The sequence below is a fragment of the Pararge aegeria genome, chromosome 11, assembly GCF_905163445.1.
Source record: "Pararge aegeria chromosome 11, ilParAegt1.1, whole genome shotgun sequence".
Classification (NCBI taxonomy): Eukaryota; Metazoa; Arthropoda; class Insecta; order Lepidoptera; family Nymphalidae; genus Pararge; species Pararge aegeria.
Window position 1 is genome coordinate 17,476,382 of NC_053190.1, and position 21,334 is coordinate 17,497,715.

Here is a 21,334-nt window from a genome sequence, read left to right on the forward strand (position 1 = left end):
AATTGTACTCTCTTGATATGTATTTATATCTCTGTAACTACTTTTTTTTTCTTTGGTGTACAATAAAAGTGTATTCATTCATTCATAAAATAATCTACCACATACACTTCACCCGAGTGGCCACGTCGAGCTAAAAGTAGTTTAAAGCATTTTGAATAAACACCGCTAGTTTGCCATTTATAACAGCAAAAGTATCAGCTAAACCATCAGAGCGCCATATCTCGACATAGATATCTTTGGTACTATATCTATAATAATTCACATATACACTACGTTGTGTTTATTCAGATTCTTGTGTTGTATTTGTGAGATGTAATGAGCATCTAAGTTAAAAACTTATATTAAAATTCAGTGGAAAAAGTTAATTTACCTCATGTAGGTACTTACCTACATATATACGCACTCGTACATTAAAACCTACTTTGTGATAACAATATGAGAGGTAAGTGACTGCCCATTAATAAAAAAAAAAACCTTACCTTTATTAGCCTTCAGTAGCCAGTAGTGCGCATAGTTATGTTGGCGGTACGTTCAAAATCTATACCTACCTACTACATTAATCGATGTTATTATTTTTATTTAGCTCTAGAATGTAAAAATCATAAATAAATAAATAAAAATAAAATAAATAAATATAAATCAAAAGTACACCAACCCGCATTGGAGCTTGCTTCTATGCTCTAAGACCGGGACATCAGAGGTGATTAAATATTAAAAAGATTTATATGTTCCCAATCTGAGAGGAGATCCGTGCCAGAGTGCCGCGTGGGGGATGTTCTCCCTACTTTTGCCGACCCCCCCTGGCGCAACCCCTCCCTAACTGGTTAGCCCGCTACCATCTTAGACTCATCACTTACCACCAGGTGAGATTGCAGTCAAGGAATAAAAAATGTAAAAAAAATTACATTGTGGATGGTGGATTGCGGAACTCCCAACTAAAGACCTATGTTCATCAGTGGACGTCAATTGGTTGAATTGATGATGGTGAAGAAGGTGATGAAGGTGAGAGCCGTGAAGAGATCGCTCTATAGCTATAAGTGCGCCCGATGATCACTAATTTTTTCTGTATTTTGGATGACAGGTAGGTATACCAAATAATGTTGTAATTTACTCATTATATTAGGTACTTGTACGATTATAAACTTAAATTATTCTTCATCGGGGTCATAAACTTTACACTCGCGAGATAAAATTAGCGGCTTACATAACGAGATAAGGAATTCTTTATCTATTCATAACACAAAACCCCGATGCTCTGCCAGTTGTTTTTGTTTATTCCATCAAATAACATTGAAGTATTATAGAAGCTTGTGGTTAATCGACTTAGAAATTGCTGGCAGTAGGTACCTATTGATTGATAAAGAAGAAATAAGAATTGAAGTGAGAAAGGAAATACTTATATTTAGTAAGAAGTGATTTTTGTGTCGGTAGATAGACGTTTTTCATATTTTGTGCGGTATTGTCTATCATTTTTACATACAAAAAACATGGTTGAACGCAAAGTTTGCATCAAGTTGACAGGTCGTTGCCAGGTAGAAACATGTTAATTCGGTTGTGCAAAAATTTATATCCGTGGTCTTTCGTTTCGTTTTAAGTAACTTTTTCAACTTTTTTTTTGTTACTTTTTCAAGTAACTTTTGAAATAAAAATGCAAAAGTTACTTTCAAACATCCTATATTGCTATGGGTGTGCCTTAAAAACTTTGAAAAGTTCCCTTGATTTCTCCAGGATTTCATTATCATTTCAAACAAGAAACATATTTTTCGTATGAGTCCAGGTGACTTCGAGTAATTGGGGAAAATATATCAGATTCCGTGTTACCGTGCTCAGGCAGCGATTCCGGAGAGAGGCGGTTCAAAGTTAGCCGATTCAAAATGTCCTCCGTCTGAAAACCTTCATCATCAAAACGTCTAATAATAAATAATCCCAGCGGATTTGAACTCGCCCCCCCGAAAGTGATGTCGAGCTCCTACCAAATTTGCTATCACCGCTATATATATTTAATATTTCCTACAAATGTTTATAAAAAAAAATAAAAATAAAAACGTACGATAAATTATTTGTTATTCTTCAGATAGATAAGCAACATGGCTTCCAACAAGCCGATCACGAAGAAAGTCCTAAACTCACCAGACACTTGTGTCGATGATAACCTACGCGGAGTGGTGGCGCTGTACCCCAATCTACACCTACACCCCAAACACCGGGTGGTCACTTTAAGAAGAAAGGTAACCTATCTTCCTCAACACCAGTTTGAAAGCTGCTTTTGAGTCATAAGCACTTAACCATGTTCATTCAAACACGAATTTTTTCATTCATTAATAAATTACGAATGAAAGAATTCGAATTCGAAAATATCAATTATAAAAGAGAGGATAATCTTCCCTCCTTCTCATAAGCACAAGAAAATGGATAGAAACCGGTATATTTAAGGGCTATTATAGGGTATTTTTACTTTGTTTTATACACTTCAAGCCGCAAGTCAGAAGAAGAACCCATCTGAGTAGGTACCTTATTTGCAAATTCGGAACTCAAAAGGAGAATTTGCTGCTTGCATCTATCTTGCATCACTTCACTCCAATCACGGGCTTCAGGTCTTAGGTAGGGACTTGTGAGTCCTCAGAAGCTTCATGAATTCATCTAGGGAGTCCCCTCAGAATCCAAGAATATTTAATATTTGGTTCAGCTTCATATACCTACATAATATCCTAAAATTGTTTAATTTAATCAATAAATCGTTTAATTTTTCAGACGGATTCTGGAAGAGTAGCGGTACTTAGCGGGGGAGGATCTGGACATGAGCCCTTTGCAGCAGGTAAAATAAGCAGCATACTTAAACAAGACGCCTACGCTGTTGTTAAGATCATGGAATATATTTGTTTCCATCCCAGACCAATATTTGTATCTAATTTGCAGGTTTTATAGGAAATGGTATGCTGTCTGGAGCAGTAGCTGGTGGAGTATTCGCATCTCCACCAACCGCCAATGTACTTTACGCGATCGCACAACTTTACAAATATAATTCAGGTAATGTCAGGCCCAAATTTCAAACGCGAATATCAAGCAGAAGGCCGTCTCCGAAATCCACACACAACGCAACATTCTGTTAAACCTTTTGGGATATCAGAATGTTTTGACTAGAGCAGAAATTGATGCTGCGAATATTGGATCAATCTGAATTTGCAATTTCAGGAGGAGTCCTAGTATTTTGCGGAAACTACACTGGTGATAGATTAAATTTTGGAAAGGCAACTGAGAAAGCCAAAATCGCAGGAATTAAGGTAAGCCAGTTTCCTTAAATATAGTTCAACGGCTACATACCACGATAATATTTTGGGATTTGTCAGTACTTCGACCCAGTTGCATCGATCGTGGTCACGACGGGACTCAAGACATGTTGATTAACCACGAACATTTTAATCTTTAGTAAGCCAGTTTATCTGACATGTTTTATGGAATTACAAAAGGGTTAAAACTGTATCAAAGGGATATTTAAATGTCATATACAATATCTCGCTTTCTAGTCAACCACATTTTACTAAATTTCTGTAATACGCTGCTAGCATTATTACACCACTATTGCACACTTTAGAAAGACTTTCTTCAATTTCTGTCTTATTATTTTGATGCTATTTTTTAGACGGAGTTATTCTTCGTGGGCGAAGACGTTGCTTCCAGCACTAATAAGACTGGAGGCAGAGGAATGTGTGGCGAAGTCTTTCTTTTCAAGGTAGGTAGTTTGATTTTAGTTCTCGATTAAAATGATTTAATCATTGATTGATATATAATCATTTTATTCTATATAAATATAGAATATATATTTTATTTATATATTTGTATAATTTTAAATATTATTTATTGCACCACCTACCTCTTTTCTATGTTTTTTTCCTTTTACGCCAATGGTTGCCTGGAAGAAATCGCTATGTAGCGATAAGGCCACCGATTGTACTCTCTTGATATGTATTTATATCTCTGTAACTACTTATTTTTCTTTGGTCTACAATAAAAGTGTATTCATTCATTCATGATTAACTAATTATCAAAACAAATTGATGAATCTGTTACCAGATGCTTGGTGCGATGTCTGCGAAAGGATACGATTTATCTTCAATGCACAATGCTCTTGCAGAGATTACGAAGAATATGGCAACTCTTGGAGTATGCTTCAGCGCTTGCTCTTTACCAGGTTCTTTATTTAAGTTTTAACTATATTTATTTATCGAACAATCCTTATTCAATGTGCCTAAATATAAGACAAAGCTTGTCTTGATTGGGGACGCACTTGCCTAGCAGATGCGTCTGTATTCTTGCCGTGAATACCTTTGGGAAAGGGTGCTCAGCACCTAAAGAGTTCTTTTAAGATACGTGGATAAAAAACTTTTCGTTCGAGTTAACTGGATATCAAATACACGACGCTACTTATAGGTTTTTTGCTGTTCTTTGTTTCGGTAAATAGAGAACAGTATTATGGTGTTCCCAAGAACATTTACAAAAACGTAAATGAATGTAGAAAGAAATGAGCAACAACGTTGCAAACGTGCAGAAAATAAGCAACCAGCTAACTTACTTCTTTCCATATCATTATTTTTTGATAAAGTCAAAGTCAAATATTTCTTTATTCAAATAGCCACAAAGATGACACTTTTGATGCGTTGATTATATACAAAATGTGTACATAGCAGTGAGTAGTGATTCGTCAACTTAAAACTAATGCTACGAGGTTTACAAACGCCTAACGCCTAACGGTCTAAGAAAAAGCCCACAACAAACTTAGCTACTTACTTACATAGATATATTTTTGTGAACATACATTAAATTTTCAAATATGTATTGGCTATAGATTGTAATTATATGAACTTCTTTAAATGTATCTCTTAATGACTCTCTCGGCCCCATTTTATAGATCGCAGGAAAAATCCATATGACACAATGCTGTGAAAGTAGCTAAAATAGACTAGCCTAGCCGTTTCTATGTCTGAGTCTGATAAAATGCAGTGTTCGTGCAATAAAGTTTTGAATAAACAATTAACAGTTTCCTTTAAGTCAATCACCGCCATTTTTTAATAACAGGTCAGTCGCCTCTATTTGAGATAGCACCAGATGAGATGGAGCTCGGCGCTGGGGTCCACGGTGAAGCTGGTATCGAGAAACTAAAAATGGGCACAGCTAAAGAAATTGTGGCGTTAATCCTGGACAAGGTAGGTACACACTTTAGATATTTTTCGACAATGGACATTACTGGTAAGTTACAGGTATCATACTGATATACATTTAATTTGCGCCAGTAGAGCATTTATGAAGTGCTTTATTTCAGATAATAGCGCATCTTAAGCTCAGTGTCGGAAACAGAGTAGCAGTCATGATAAACAACATGGGAGGCACTTCGCTCATGGAAATTAACATTATTGCAGCGGAAATCAAGGATTACTTAGGTTTGAATTGAAACATTATGTATTTCTGCTAAAAACTATTGCCAAGGTCATAAACGAAAAGTCAAAGCATAAAACTCCAAACAACCAAAAGTTGTTCAACTAAAACTTGGATAACTAACACTTTTGTTTAAACAGCTAGTGATAAATGTGCATCAAGTACTGCAAGCACACCTTGCTAATGTAATAATGAACATAAGAAATTAAAAAGAAACATATCAAATATCGCGTTATCTGAAATTTGGCGAATTACTGGTACCTTATTGATCGATGACTAACAATCATTAAGTTTTACAGACATAATTAAATATTAGTATTTTCATGGGTGCACCAATGATATTTACTTTTGGCAGATATTGTATGCCATTAAATTTAACTCCGATGAAGCAGCTACTATGTTACTCCTTTATCACTTATCAGCCTTTATCTGTGATATTTAGGCAATGAAAAGTCAAACTGCTCATTAACAAATACACTTTATGCCCTATAGATCAAAACCAAATGAAAATGGAACGAATGATCTCCGGCCACCTAAAGACCTCTTTAGAAATGCAGGGCTTCCAGATTTGTCTTCTACACCTTAACAAAGAACATGGGGATCTTTGGTTAAAACTACTAGATGCACCCACCGAAGCAATCGGCTGGACCGGAGGTGTTATGTCCGTGAAGGAAGGCGATGAAGAACATGGTGATGACGATACTTTACTGCAAGGAGATGGTAGAAAGGTACTTATTAATGGAAATCTTACTCGTTGAATTTTGTCAGCACAAATTTGTGTTATCATACTTTAACTTTACCAAGAAGGTCAGCTATGAACCACAATGGTTACATCACTTCTGAAATACAACTAACCCAAAGTACAGATGCATAGCGCAGGAGTAGCTGTGAGTTCAGAAACAAAGCGACGCTGACTTACGTGTCCATAATTTCAACAGTCCTTGCACGACATAGAAATCGAAAGCATTTCGATTAAGTAAATATATAGTACTAGTTCAATTAAGTTTTTAATTAATTTTTTAAGTGCATAATCTTTTGACCATAGCTTGTTTGAAATTTGCTATCTGACCACATTCTTGTATATCCATTTTCTAAATTCAATTCATGCATAATCTAATAAATATAAGATTTATAACTTAGTAACGTTGTTATTTGTCAAAAATATCTATACGTATATACTATATTGTAACAAATAACATGTTTGCTTAGGAACTAATAGAAAACGGACGTTAATCCATAACGGCTGGTACATGTCTACTAGAATTGAAGAAAACCAGAGCTACAAACATAATAGTGTTTGCTACACAGCTCTGATTATTTTGCCAATAGATTCCGTTATTAACTATAATCTGTTTTTATATTGTTTTAGACTGCTACCGGTCCATCCTTGTCAATGAAAGAGCAAGAGATACTTCGAGGAAGTTTGCAAGCGGCTGCCCAAGAGTTGGTGAGAAATGAGGAGCTGCTCAATAGGCTGGATTCAGGGTGTGGAGATGGAGATTGTGGGATAACGCTTAAGAAATTCGGGAAAGGTTAGACTTGATATATTTCGGCAGCTTTTGGCTACCATGAAACAAATTTTTGTGTAAGATAAAAACATTTTTATCATAAAAAAGCCCATTATCGGCCAACTTCGGAGCACGGGTCTCTTTTAGGAACTAAAGGGTTTACCACGATGTCCAAGTGGACATCGTGGTGGACTACGGCCTAAATCCCGGCCCGACTAATTGCTAAAATTCACACGCCTTTATGGAGACCTTTAGAGTTCTCCATAATGTACTCACAATTTTTTCCTTCACCGTGAAGGAATCCGAGATGAACTCGGTCCCCCAGAAAGAGAGACTGAAGTGCTAACAGATGGGATATCACTGCCTGAAACATTTTACCAGGCGATTAAAGCTTGAGCGCAATTGTTTTGTTTCAGCGGTGTTATCATACCTTGAGACAGCGTCATTGGAGTACCCTTCAAATGTTGTGTGGGAATTGTCGGAGATGGCAGAAACTGACATGGGAGGTACATCGGGAGGTATCTACAGTTTAGGGTTCGCTGCAGCATCTCAAGCTATAGCTAAGTAAGTTATTTCGTGTAAGAAGCCTTTGTTTATTTTGTTTAATGCGGAAAAAAATGGTACAATAAATACTAGTTTCTTTTGAAAAATATTGGAGGATGTTCAGTACTACATTTTAAGCTCTGAAGATGATGAGGAAGAAGAGTGTGTAAATAAGATGTGATTGTACGCTCACACGGTGTAATTTATAATTTCTTCAATCTTTATATTCCACGAAAAACAGATCATCGGCAACTCGGAACTTTTTACACACGTTTCACTTCTTCGTTAAGTCATAACAATTATTAATTGTATAGTAAATATCTCCTACGGATGCGCCGAAGTCGGAGCGAAGCTATAGAGAGTACATTGCCGAAGATCTGATTTGTGTGGATAATACAGATTGCAGAAATTACTATAAACTACACCGATTATCTTGATTCTCGCAGAATATAGAAGATTAAGCTTAGTTATACCATGGAATTCCGCCAAGTTACGCCTGCTTCCATCCAATATGTACGCCCGCAAACTATTTATTAGATAGGTCTATTGATGGAAAAAATTGTATAAAACATATTTTTTGCTTTCAGTGCTACATCAAATGATAGGTCGTCTTGGTTAGAAGCATGGGAGAGCGCAATGCAAGCGATAACTAAATATGGCGGAGCTGAACCTGGAGACAGAACCATGGTAGAGTTACCTTACTATCTTATGCAGACTAAAACATAGACTTATTTACATTAGTGAAATCCTAGTAACGTACACAGCAGCTAGTATACCTTCGTACTTACTTACCTTAATGTATTTCTGCTTGCCAAAATTCTGCAAGCCGAGCTCAATACATATAATTAGCAATTACGATTTATTTTAACTAAAAAAAAACAATAAACAAAAACTAAAGAAAACAATTAATAATTATAAACTTAAGAAACACTTTATGAAATGATTATGCAAATGGACAGCAATTAACTATAACGTCCGTCTATCTCTGGTGCTGAAGCCGAACTGAGCTCCGTTTGGCGTGCGCGCAGCCTTGTACCCCGCGTGCCCCTCCAAGTCCGCTTGCCTCACGCCACGGCATCGTCCGAGTAGGCCACGCCCCCAAACATGACTAGTCAAGACTAATTCTCTTTCTCTAATTATATATATTTTTCAATAATTGACGCATAAAAGGAGATGGTTCACTACAGAAAGCACCGGCAACGACGACCTTCAGACCGGAACACAGCATTGCAACAAAGCTGCTTGGCGGCAGAAATAAGCATGGCGACAGTAGATAGGTACTTCCCCGGACGAGATCTGCCACAAAAAGTTCTACTAAATAATACAATTAAGATTGTGATAAGTTAACTGTTTAAAGTGGTAATGGGTAGACATTATAAGTAATCTCGTGGTAGCCATTTTGGCCCTACTGGTCTCGTATATTGGAATTATTGACCGTGGTGCATGTTTACTTCCAGCTCGATACGTTGTATGCGTCTGCGCTGGTGTACAAACAAAACTTGAAAGCTGATCTCAAAACTGCCTCAAAGAAGACTGTGGAAGCTGCTGAGAAGGGTTCCAAAGCCACCGCTACTATGTCCGCAAGGTATTTTAATTACATACGGTTTTCATGGATTCTTAAGCTTCACATATTATCGAGAATGCGTTAAATTTCAGTTGAGATGCTACTGTTGAGGTCCACTAAAACACTTGTGCATAAAAATGCATATTGTAACGCAGAATCTGACGGAAAAATAAATTAAAGTAATTTTTATGGCATGTCGTTGACTACATCTGTGTCCTGAATACAATTGGCTAACAAGCCATTTATTCCTCTTTAAGATGGTAAATTTCTACGGTTACTATAATTCACACCGTGTTATCAACACCACTACGGTTGCCACCGACTACGTCTTTATGTTAAATATAAGATCTTTGGTTTTAAATCAAGGACCAACTTTTTGTTTTGGTTTATTTAGATTTTTAGAAAAATTTAATTTTCTGTTAGGTCGGTTTTTAGTTTTTATCTTTTGATTTAGGCTTTACAATACTTATAATACTTATATACAGATAAACACACAAACACTTTCCAGTTGTGGGAATCGAACCCAGAGCCTAGGGCTCAGAGAGCAGGGTCGCTTCCCACTTTGCCAGCCGCAGCCAAAGCAGCTTGTATAGAATAGCATGTTTTATGCACTTGTTGTACAATTTACTGCTACTTTTAAAAAAGACTTAACTTTTCAGAGCGGGACGAGCCTCGTATGTAGCGAGCGGCTACGTCCACGATGAAGATGCGGGCGCGCGGGCAGTTGCAATATGGCTGCGTGCAATTTTAGACCACATCGCTAATAGTTATTAGGTTCATATTTTAAAGAATTCACTCTTACTACAATTATTTGAAGCAGTGTTATTTTAATACAAGTTAAATGTCACATCTTATCGTACTAAGAATAGGATTTTATCCTGTAAGAAGAGCTGTAACAATGTTGAAATAATACTGCTTTTAGATATGGTGTAATCATGCTGTTCTCGTCATTAAAGTCTTAAAAGTAAAATAACACGAGTTTAATGTTAGCAATAATTGAGATTTACTAACGTCACCTCTTCCTTAGTCATGAATGAATTCATGTCGCGCGAAGGAAACAGTAAGGGTCATATTGATAAACATAGCATGACGTCGGAATTATTATTCAGTGTTTGTCACACTACAACTGACAGCACCTTGTGATTGTCATAGCGTGCCGAGCATTTTTTTCTTGTGGATGAAAAGTACACAATTCATTAAATTGTGATTGTTTTTGTCATATCGTACCCTGCTCTGACAAGTTTGTCCTTTTTCAGAGCTCTTTGAAACTTTTACATTATATTTTGACCAATTTTTACCATATCTTTATAAATTATAGTCTTAATGTCTGATGTATATAATAGTTAAGTTAAGTTTTATCAAAATTCGTTCAGAATTATTTGCGTAAAAGAGGAAAAAATAGATGGATGCACCCATCTATACAAACTTTCACATTAACAATATTAGTAGGATACTCCGGTCCACATAGGAACACTAAATTTACCTCAACAACACCGTTTTTTAATATTTTTGACATTTCAAATAAAACAAAGGATTCTAACAGTATCTTTAATCATCACAATATTTAACAATAATTGTTCTATAAGTTACAATCACCAAGTTAATAAAATATTATATATTATATATTTATTGTATGTGTATTGCTATATGACACAATGACGTCATTTGGTACATTCACCTGCCTAATAAATTCACTAAGTAATTAGTATAGCCATTTCGTTTAGTTCTCTGTGAGGAAAAATATGTTTTGATTAATTGACTGAGAAATGATATTAAGGTAGCCCTGCCTTAGTCGCATCTCCATACAGAAGTGCGGACCATTCTGCTATTTATTATTTATTATCCTAAACTTTATTTTTTTTAATATCACCTAAAGTTATGATACAGCCTGAGACGGTAGCGGACTAACCTGTTAGACGAATGAAAGTACCATAAAACCTCAGAACTAAGAACAAACAGAAACCGTGTACACGACTAGTATCCGAGCATCAAAAACCACTCCACTTTAGCAGTTTCTCGAAAGGGCGGTTAGTCAATTAATTCCATTTCATCATCATATAAACCCATTACCAGCCCACTACAGGGCACGGGTCTCCTCCCACATTAAGAAGGCGTTTAACGAATCAATTTAGCAGCTGAAAAAAATTATTTACCTCTAATGTTATAAACGTTCAGCGATGGGGAAAATGGGAAAAGTTTGTGAGCTAGCAACATTCGCGGGTGTGAAGTGAAGAGTGCGCGGGGCGTTTTCACTGTTTTTCGTAACAATGCACTGCACGAAATAATAGCAGAATGAGGCTTCTGTATGTTCTGGATTCTATGATCAGACTAAACGTCTACAGATCTAAACGTCAACGTACCGTAGCGGTCAATCTGCCAATGACTTTTGTATGGCGATGCCACAGACAAGGACCACCTTAAGGCCGATTTTTCAATCGCAGATATTTGATGTGAGAGGTACATTAGAAATTACAGTTGTTGTATACAAATTTGAATGTTTCTAACTTGCTGCTAACACCTACAAAGTACAATTGAAAAATCAGCGCTTAATGGAATTGGGGAAAAGCGTGTAAAACGATGATGTAGTTCAGCATTGTAAAACGATGGCTACACGAGGTTCCTATCTGCTTACTCGGCGGAATCCAATTGGCACTCGCGTTCAACCAATCACAGGACCAGCCGGCTTAATCAAGCCTTGTGATTGGTCGATCACAGAGGCAAGTTATTCGCCTTGATTGGACGCTTCAAACAACGCGTGTAAAACCTACTCCTTTTGTACTGAAATATTTATTATACAACGTGTAAATGAAAACCGAAATATTCCCTCACAGGGTTTAGAGGTACATTATTATGTATGTGAAACCAAAGTCTAATAATTTTTGAGTAAACAACTGCCATGGTTTTTGCTCAAAGAGATCAGATACAGCCCTAACATCACATGCAAAATTAAATCAAGTGACTCCTGTCATAGCGTAGGTACTATGCGCGTCTCGACCTTTTACCTTCAATAGGGTTGTCAATTTGTTTGTATCGAAAAATGTATATGCTTCTTTTGATTTAATATTTTTACAGGGTGATTTCTTATGACATATACTTTTGCACCCTAGAACAGTATTTCGTAATTCGGTTACACGTTGTATATTGTTTCGTTGACTCGCAGGGTGGTTATGGCAATATTTGCTGTCAAACGCCACTTTTGATTTTTTTTTGTATGCTAAAGTGACGCTTGACAACAATGCGATAATGTTTAGCAAATAACGCCTATCGCAAGCCGGATACGAAATCACCTTGGCGATTGCACAAAGCGAAATGCAGCGGTATATGTGCAAGGTATTTAAATAAGCGGGTCATGTGTTTATGGTTTCATAACGAATCCTAAATTGATTTTAGAACGCGTGTGCTATGTGTGTCAGATCCATACCCGGGGAATTCCCGATTCGGCTGGAAAAAACCTTGTAGTTTATTAAATATTTGACGGGTTCTTTTTAAATCCTAAATTATATGTTGAGGCACCAATAATCTTGTATAAAGAACTGTCTTAAAAAAAGGCATTCAGCACTTATTTCCGATTTCTGTGTAAATAATTAACAGCCAAAGTGGGGCGAATTTTGTTTGTATGTCAGGATTTAGCGTGATATATTTTGTGCATGCCTCTAATCGTATTTAATAGTAAATATTACCTACGAGGAAAATAATTTAGTTTATGCTAGAAGTCCCATTCGGTCGTCTTTTCAATTTCCATTTCCGAAAGTTTCTCTTGCAATATAAGCGCCGATATGTCATCTGAAAAATGTTTACTAATTTAATAGGTTCCCCTAGTCTCGCAACTGTGGCGTAGGTAACGAGTATAGAAACACGAATGTCAAAGTAAAGTTACGTAATACTTACCCGGGTCAGGTTTGATAGGTTTAACCCGGCCAATGAGGCTGGGCAAGAAGTCAGTCTTTCTGATTTGCTTAAAGAACGGGTGGTTTAGGATTTGAGCGGCTGACGGCCGGCGTTCCGGGTCCCTGGAGTATACAAATACAATTTTATTAATATTCAACAAAGTAACTAGAGGGTTAGAGCCCACCAAGCTGGCCAAGTGCGGATTGGTAGACTTCACACGCCATCAGGAAAAGTAAGATGGTATTATTTTCAAATAAATTTAATTACAATAAAAAAGGAGTTAAATTTAAAAGAAAGCCATTATACATATGCTGTCTTGTAAATCTGTCTAGATTTTTTAAAGACCAATCTCGCTTTACTTTATTATCATATAGTTCTCAGATGACAGATTTTTTTCCGACTTACTAACTTTTATATTTTGATTTTTATAATATCTTCAATTTACACAATAATTTTTTTGTTATTCTGCTGTATAACTATAAAGTTTTATCAAAATCCGTTCTTGGGTGGATGAGTAACAAACATCAATTTATCCCTTTCGCGTTTATATTAGTAGGATTTACATAGTACATAGCGGTGGTGGCCCAACGGTTAGAACTTCGGCTTCATTTTTGGGGGAGAGTTCGAATACCAGCACGCACGAGTTCTCCGTTATGTTCTCAAAGGCGTGTAAAGTCCACCAATCCGCACTGGGCCAGCGTGGTGGACTACATCCTATATCCTTTTCGTTGTAGGAGGAGACCCGTGCCCGTAGTGGGCCGGCAATGGGTTAATATTTTTGATTGTTGGTATGACGGCCGATTGGCGCAGTTTGCAGCGACCCTGCTTTCTGAGTCGAAGGCCGTGGGTTCGATACCCAAAACTGGAAAATGTTTGTGTGAATGCTTTTCAGTGTCTGGGTGTTTATATGTATATTCTAAGTATTTATGTATATCTATCTGTATATATAAAAGACAAAGTGTATGTTCCGTATAGGCTCCGAAACGGCTGGACCGATTTCAATGAAAATTTCATTTAATCTCCGGATTGACCTGGCGAGTAATCCTGTAAGTTTGGTGGTGTCAAATACAGCTTTTATTTACTATGATGATATTCTATTGTTGGGTGTACATGGGTGTAGATTATGATCTTCACCCGCTCGAGAAGAGAATAGAAGAGAATGAATACGGAGAGAAATAAATGATTTAATATATTATGAGACTTAAATAAAAAATTTAATGATGTAAGTTTATTGTTTAAATAAAATAAAGCAAAATCTAGAACGGCGAAGCGGGCTGGGTACGCTAGTAAAAAAAAAACACCCTCCGCTTGCAAAGACTACTGCCTTCTGTATCCGACCCTTGATCCAACAATTATTATTGATTATTTATTTATTATTTTATGATGGTACATGGTACATGCCTCTGTAACAACTGGTCACTAAGGTGGTGGAAGTTGTCACTCAGCTTCCTCGCAGTATAAGCTGCCCTCAAGCGAGACATCCCTTCTGCGCTGTCCCCGACTCCGCTGTCTGTGTTATACATACCTGCGTAATCATATTCTTTAATGTGACAACGACAAAAGTTCTCAAGGTTTACTCGCACGACAAAATGCTTTACAAACTAACTCTGTCTTTTTGTATGATCCTTAAAAAATCAAATTCAAATTCAAAAAGGTATTATTCATGTAGACCTTATCACAGGCACTTATGAAGCGTTCATACATTTAACATGTTCGACGACCGATTGGCGCAGTTGGCAGCGACCCTGCTTTCTGAGTCCAAAGCCGTGGGTTCGATTCCCACAACTGTAAAATGTTTGTGTGATGAACAAGAATGTTTTTCAGTGTCTGGGTGTTTATATGTATATTATAAGTATTTATGTATGTTATTCATAAAAATATTCATCAGTCACCTTAGTACCCATAACACAAGCTACGCTTACTTTGGGACTAGATGGCGATGTGTGTACTGTCGTAGTATATTTATTATTTATTATTATTTATGTTAACACTAATGTTAGGTGAAAGTGATAAATGCATTCGTTAACTTAAAACTAAAGCTAGGAGGGTTCCAAACGCGACCTGGCCTAAGAGCCCACAAAAAACTTAGCCAGGTATTTTTTTTGCTATCACCATCTCACAGTCGAATTCGCTATGAAGTTAGAGCAATTCATACCCAAGATTTTTTATTATACATGTAATCCTTAATACAGGATTTTATTAATTCAGTGCGGATATTTTAATATTGCATACATGAACCAAATTAATGAACATATATATTTTTTTTAATGTCGTCTTTATTACTCAAGACAATGGGCTTTAACGGCATGTTTGAATATGTCTAGTGACCTTGACTGTCGTATGCTTGTTGGGAGTGCATTCCACGGTTTAGTTCAGCGATGGGGTAAACTTGGGGCATCGTGTAACACCCCCTTGTTACACGATGTCCCAAGTTTGACCCCATTGACTTGTATAAGATATGTACGGCCATGAAGTTACTAAACTGAACACGATGTAAGAATAAGGAATAACAAAAAAGTTCTCTATAGCTTTTTTAATAAATAAATACACTACGACAATACACACATCGCCATCTAGCCCCAAAGTATGCGTAGCTTGTGTTATGGGTACTAAGACGACTGATGAATATTTTTTATAAATATTTAATAAATTATTATTTAATATACTCTAACCAGGTTGCTCTTCTAATAATTTAAAATGACATTGTGAGATGGTGATAACAAAAAAAAAAAAAACACCCGGCTAAGTTTGTTGTGGGCTTCTTCTTAGACCAGGACGCGTTTGGAACCCTCGTAGCTTTAGTTTTAAGTTTACGAATGTGGTTATCGCCATCATCTCACTACCGTGTGGTTCTTATGTACGCATCAAAAGTGCCACCTGTGGGCCTACTTGAATAAAGATATTTTTTGACTTTGACTTTGACTTTTGACTTTATAAATAATATACATAAATACTTAGAATATACATATAAACATCCAGCCACTGAAAAACATTCATGCTCATCACACAAACATTTTCCAGTAGTGGGAATCGAACCCACAGCCTTGGACTCAGAAAGCAGGGTCGCTGAAAACTGCGCCAATCGGCCGTCAAAGGATCAAATTTCAGAAACCAACTGTATCATTATGAGCTTTTCAAGTTATTAAATTTTTTGGCTATCTTCAGTACTTTGATTACAATTTGTGTAAATTCACATGCAAAATAAAAACACAAGTAAAAGTTTACAACATAAAAAGTTTTAGTTGAACAGTCACATGTTAGTAAAAACGAACACTCACTCTTCATCTCACCGTCATCCAGGGGTTCTGGGAATGAAGAACAATCTAGTAATTGCGGTCGACTCCCCCTCACTTTCTCAGTAAACATAAGCGTGGTGGGCACCTCCGCAAATGGCACGGCTCCGTTAGCGAGCTCACAGCACAGAACGCCGAGCGAATACATGTCCGATTGTTCATTGTAGCCTTTGAGATTCTGGAAAACCAGAAAACGTTGTTTCGGATAGTGGACAACAATTTGCGATAACGCATGTTGATCCCTACTAATATTATAAATGTGAGTGTGTCTGTGGGAAAGGGCGAAAGGCTTCGTGCGCGGACGCGGTTTTTTCGAATTTTTGTTTAAATTCACTGTGAATTCGTTTTGTGGAGGATTGGTGGTTTTTGTATAGTACATGTTGTAGTGTTGGTGTCGTTCTCATAGTTGATGGCTGTCTGTTTGGGTGATTTCTTTTAAAATATTATTATTGACGACCGATTGGCGCAGTGGGCAGCGACCCTGCTTGCTGAGCCAAGGCCGTGGGTTCGAATCCCACACTAGTATATACTGTACACACCGCAGCTAGCCGCCTATGTAGCCAAGTTCTTCAAAATATTATATTGTAAATTTTAAACTTTTATAATAATAATAATAATAAATATACGACGACAATACACACATCCCCCCCAAGGTAAGCACAGCTTGTGTTATGGGTACTAAGATGACTGATGAATATTTTTTATGAATAATATACATAAATACTTATAATATATAAACACCCAGACACTGAAAAACATTCATGTTCATCACACAAATATTGTCTAGTTGTGGGAATCGAACCTACGGCCTTGGACTCGGAAAGCAGGGTCGCTGCCCACTGTGCCAATCGGCCGTCAAAATAAATAATGTAATGTCAACATTTATTTATATAGCAAATTAAGCTTAATTTTCATAATAAATCATGGAATTCAGCAAAGTAACGCCTGCTTCTATCCAATATGTAGGAATCAATATATCAATGATAATGACTATAAAGTTGTATTTATACCTGTGTGCTTTTGAAAATAATTGTGGCGGGTAAAGTCACCTGTTCCAGCAATTCCGGGCTCAGCCACATTAGGTTTGCGTTGTCGTGGTCGGGTGGTGGCAAGCTGTGGAGCTGTTTCTGCCGCCGACCCCGGACCATCATGGACGCCGCGCTCCGGAGGCCCGACAGGCGGACATTGCCGTTTGAGTCTAGCAGGACATGACTCGCGCGGACACTTCTGAAATCGATGCACATAAATCTGTTGAAAATTAACTCTCACATTCTTTTTGTGGGGAATTCCCATCAAAAGAGCCTGAAGAAGAATAACTTTATTGCACGTATAACATACAGGAAAAGAAACAGTAAGGAGTATACAATACACGATATAGACATGCAAAGGCGGCCTTATTGCTGCAAGCAATATCTTACAGGCAACCTTTGTAGATAGGACTTACAGAAAGAGAACGGGATAGTGCCAAGAGTGTTGATAGATATACATAAATACCAAAATGTAAAGATACAAATACATATACAATTTAAATAAATATACGTAATATATAAATATAAAATATAGACTGGTTAAATGTTGACCGAATTTAGATTTGATCCTTACTAAATTTATGATTTTAAACTTAACTTTTATAGGCAGCTGTTAATATCGACATATTATATGAACACAGGTAGATATTAAAATAATTATACAAATTTATTGTAACAAAAAGTTGCGGAAAACTAGTTTTAAGTATACAATTAAATAAATTGTTATATAGAGTTGTCTTATATTTTCAAACTCAATAAAATAAAAACAACTCATATGAGATTCGAACCTATAGGCTTGGAAATCTCAATCAGACTTAGAAGTGAAACCGACATTACTAAGTATTTGGAATGCTGTTCCAGCTTACTTAAAGGTTTCCATATAGGGACATAATATATATATATATATGTTAGTAGGCACGGAGCACTGTGGGCTTAACCGACACATGCTCAACCTAAAGCTGCAGGACACAGATCTATGCAGACTGCAAAGAGGATAATCTGTTCCTGCCCGTGTTGAATGCATAAACGCAGAATTCTTTTGGGCAATTATATAATGCAACCAGTAGATGCTACATTTCTTCCAGCAAGGAAAGTGCTGCTGTTATTGGCAGCGACCAATGCTTGCTGAGGAATCTAGACAGCGGCGTCACAAAAGATCGCAACCGGTCGATGTGACATCAGGGAGGCGAACCTGAGCCGCAAGCAGAAGAGAAGAATCCCTTTAACTGCCATATAAATGCGGTTCCAAACGAGTTTGTCCTGCAAACATATAGGCCTCCTTTCTAACCTTTTCCATTATTTTCTACCTTTGCATTCCTTTACGACAACAACCTTGCTACTTTATTAGTGTCATCGGACCATCTTTTCAGCTGCCTTCCTCTTTTTCAAGCCGTTAGACTTCTTGTCCATTTCTCTACTGGCTGTCTTAGCATGTGGCCTGTCCTTGCATTTCAATTCTCTAACTTACCTGTTGGCATCTTTAACTTCTGTTACCTTTCTTATGTAGGTTGCTCGCTTTTATCTCCTCTTTTATATCCTCGCATACTCATTTCTATGCCCCATTGGCAAGTTCTTAGTTTGTGTGTGATTTTCTGTCATAGACCACGTTTGGCAGCTATAAATTAAGAGTAGAGAAGAGTTTTTGTTTGTTGATATGAGTATCTTCAAACACTGATCTTTTACCCAAGATTTCTGCACCTGGGACGGATTGGTGCATACCAGGTGTGATGCCAGCCAAGTATTAGTATTATTAAAAAGTATATACCTAGTAATTTTTAAAAAAATATTTCTTACCGGTGAATATAAAACTGTCTGTGTAAATACTGCAAAGCCAGTAGCAAATCCCTCAAAATGATAGCGCAAGCCAACTCCGGCAGGCCCTCCTGGAAGTACCTGTCTAGGATGTCTCTACATGAGCCCAGGTTCATTAGTGGGGAGACCACATAAAGCTCTCTGCCGTGCACAAATGACGTGAGGTATGGCAGAATGTTGGGATGCTGGAGCTCCTTCCTTGTTAAGATATCTTGCTGTGAACAATATATTTAGTTATGTAAGAGATATGATCATCATTTGACGGCCGATTGGCGCAGTGGGCAGCGACCCTGCTTACTGGGCCGAGGCCGTGGGTTTCAGTGTCTGGGTGTTTATCTATATGTTATAAGTATTTACGTATATTATTCATATAATAATTCTTAGTACCCATAACACAAGCTATGCTTACTTTGGGTCTAGATGGCGATGTATGTATTGTCGTAGTATATTTATTTATATTTATCATTATTACTGGCCAACTACAAGGCATGCTTCTCCTCTGAAAATGAGAAGGGTATAGGCAATAGTCCACCATGTTGCCCGAGTGTGGATTGGTAGATGGTACACACCTTTTAGAATGCTATGGAGAACTTTCAGACATGCAGTTTTCCTCGTAATGTTTTTCCTGCACCTGTACAGCAATTAATAGATATTTTAACTGTGGTGGGTGCCAGGAAATAAACTTGGTCACCCAGAAAGGGAGCCAAACCACTAGGCTATAGCTTTGCTTCCGCTTTTTTTGTTTATAATGGTTGATTAAAACTTCTTTGTGAGACTAATTTTAGGCCTCACGAAATACAATCATATGGCATAATATCACAAGAAACTTATGTGGCTTCCTTGAAGGTATCTATTCCACTTCCTTTAATACCTTGAAAAATGCTTTAAATTCCTCAGCTTGTGTACATTTCAATGCTTTTAGCAATTATTCTAAAAAAATTAACTTAAGAGTGGTGAAATTTTACTTTCAGAGTCCATTACTAAAAACACAGCAACACTGTGGAATACACTGCCTGGTGATTTTTAATAACTGTAAAAAAAAAATATTTGTCATTGATAATATGAAAATACTACATTTGTATGGGTAGCCTGGAAGAAATCACTTTTGAGATTGGATAACCTTTTGCACATGATATTTTTAGTTCTATCCATTGTTTGTTCTCCTTTATCATACAATAAAGATGTTTTAATAAAAATGATAAAAAACACATCACATTCCTAACTCGGTGTTACATTAGTAACATATTAAATCAATGGTTAACACTAAAAATCTCTTGACAGTAAACCTGTACTGTATTTTCAGAATTCAGCAAAACAAGAATGTAATTATAATGTTATAAGTTATGTTATTGTTCACAAATAAATAAATAAAATAAATAAAATTAGTAGCAGTAATTATACCTTGGACTATGTGGTACATGCGGACTTAACCAGTTAGGTACAATTTTAGTTTTCCCGCCAGTCATCACGTTCCAAATTTAAGATTTTGTATGAGTGGTAATTACGAACGTATGAAGCTACAGAAACAGATATTTTATTTGCATACCTGAATTAAGTTGGCCTTCTCCTTAGACTTGTCCACAAAATATCTTTTGATTGCTACATTTTCATTATACGGTTTGTAAACTGCAGAGTATACCACTGCAACGCCTCCACAACACTCCGCTATGATCGAAGTCAGCTGATACTCGTTTATATTTGGATGAAACATTGCACCAGACAACGAGATATAAAACTATAAAACGGCGATATTTCTATCTACTTTCGACTGTAATAAGAGTCGAACTAGGAACACATGATTATAATTTATTGCTTTACACTAAATAACTATTCAATTCCAACAAAAACAAAGAACGCAAATAAAATAACAAATAGTGTTTTTGACTTTTGTTATTTAGGATTGACGTTTGAAACATACGTTCGGAAACATGTTACTGTTTCGTACCATATATTTTGGATTTGTTTGTTGTATTTTTTAACTTCAATTCAATGAATTTGATGAATAAACGTGAATAAAAGTTTAATAAAGTAGTAACAAAGATTTAAAGAAGTTATCTCTATAAATTTAATCTAGGAATTAAGGCGTTCAGAAATAGACATTATACCCTAAATGTCGGACGTGGAAATTTGGAACGTAGAATGTGGCGGTAAAATTAAAACGGTTAAAATCTGAACGCGAGCCATAAAACCAATATGGAATAGAATGGTTGGCTGCAACCTATTTTTTAATTTGAATAATTGTCTTATGACTTTTTAAAATATTTTGTG

General features: G+C 36.6%; 2 protein-coding genes across 9 annotated transcripts; one reads left to right on the forward strand and one right to left on the reverse strand.

The window, feature by feature from the left end:
• The first annotated feature begins 314 nt into the window (after positions 1-314).
• LOC120627272 (triokinase/FMN cyclase-like) lies at positions 315-10,656 on the forward strand. Of its 7 annotated transcripts, none has more exons than XM_039895196.1 (15): positions 315-442; positions 2,075-2,228; positions 2,752-2,815; positions 2,917-3,027; positions 3,193-3,281; positions 3,641-3,730; positions 4,072-4,189; positions 5,074-5,201; positions 5,318-5,435; positions 5,923-6,158; positions 6,800-6,962; positions 7,355-7,502; positions 8,069-8,168; positions 8,939-9,066; positions 9,705-10,656. In XM_039895196.1, the coding sequence occupies exons 2-15, from the start codon at positions 2,088-2,090 to the stop codon at positions 9,817-9,819; spliced, it is 1,749 nt and encodes a 582-aa protein (XP_039751130.1). In that variant the 5' UTR covers positions 315-442; positions 2,075-2,087; the 3' UTR covers positions 9,820-10,656. The 7 variants fall into 7 exon arrangements, with proteins under 7 accessions (XP_039751130.1, XP_039751134.1, XP_039751129.1 ...); XM_039895200.1 differs by having other exon boundaries at positions 2,079-2,228; XM_039895195.1 differs by lacking the exon at positions 315-442 and adding an exon at positions 1,253-1,343.
• Positions 10,586-20,950, reverse strand: LOC120627273 (STE20-related kinase adapter protein alpha). 2 transcript variants are annotated; one of them, XM_039895202.1, is made up of 7 exons: positions 20,613-20,950; positions 19,049-19,281; positions 17,276-17,453; positions 16,224-16,404; positions 14,335-14,458; positions 12,934-13,055; positions 10,586-12,828 (listed from the first exon to the last, which is right to left on the reverse strand). In XM_039895202.1, the coding sequence occupies exons 1-7, from the start codon at positions 20,775-20,777 to the stop codon at positions 12,752-12,754; spliced, it is 1,080 nt and encodes a 359-aa protein (XP_039751136.1). In that variant the 5' UTR covers positions 20,778-20,950; the 3' UTR covers positions 10,586-12,751. The 2 variants fall into 2 exon arrangements, with proteins under 2 accessions (XP_039751136.1, XP_039751135.1); XM_039895201.1 differs by having other exon boundaries at positions 16,212-16,404.
• Between the last annotated feature and the right edge of the window lie 384 nt (positions 20,951-21,334).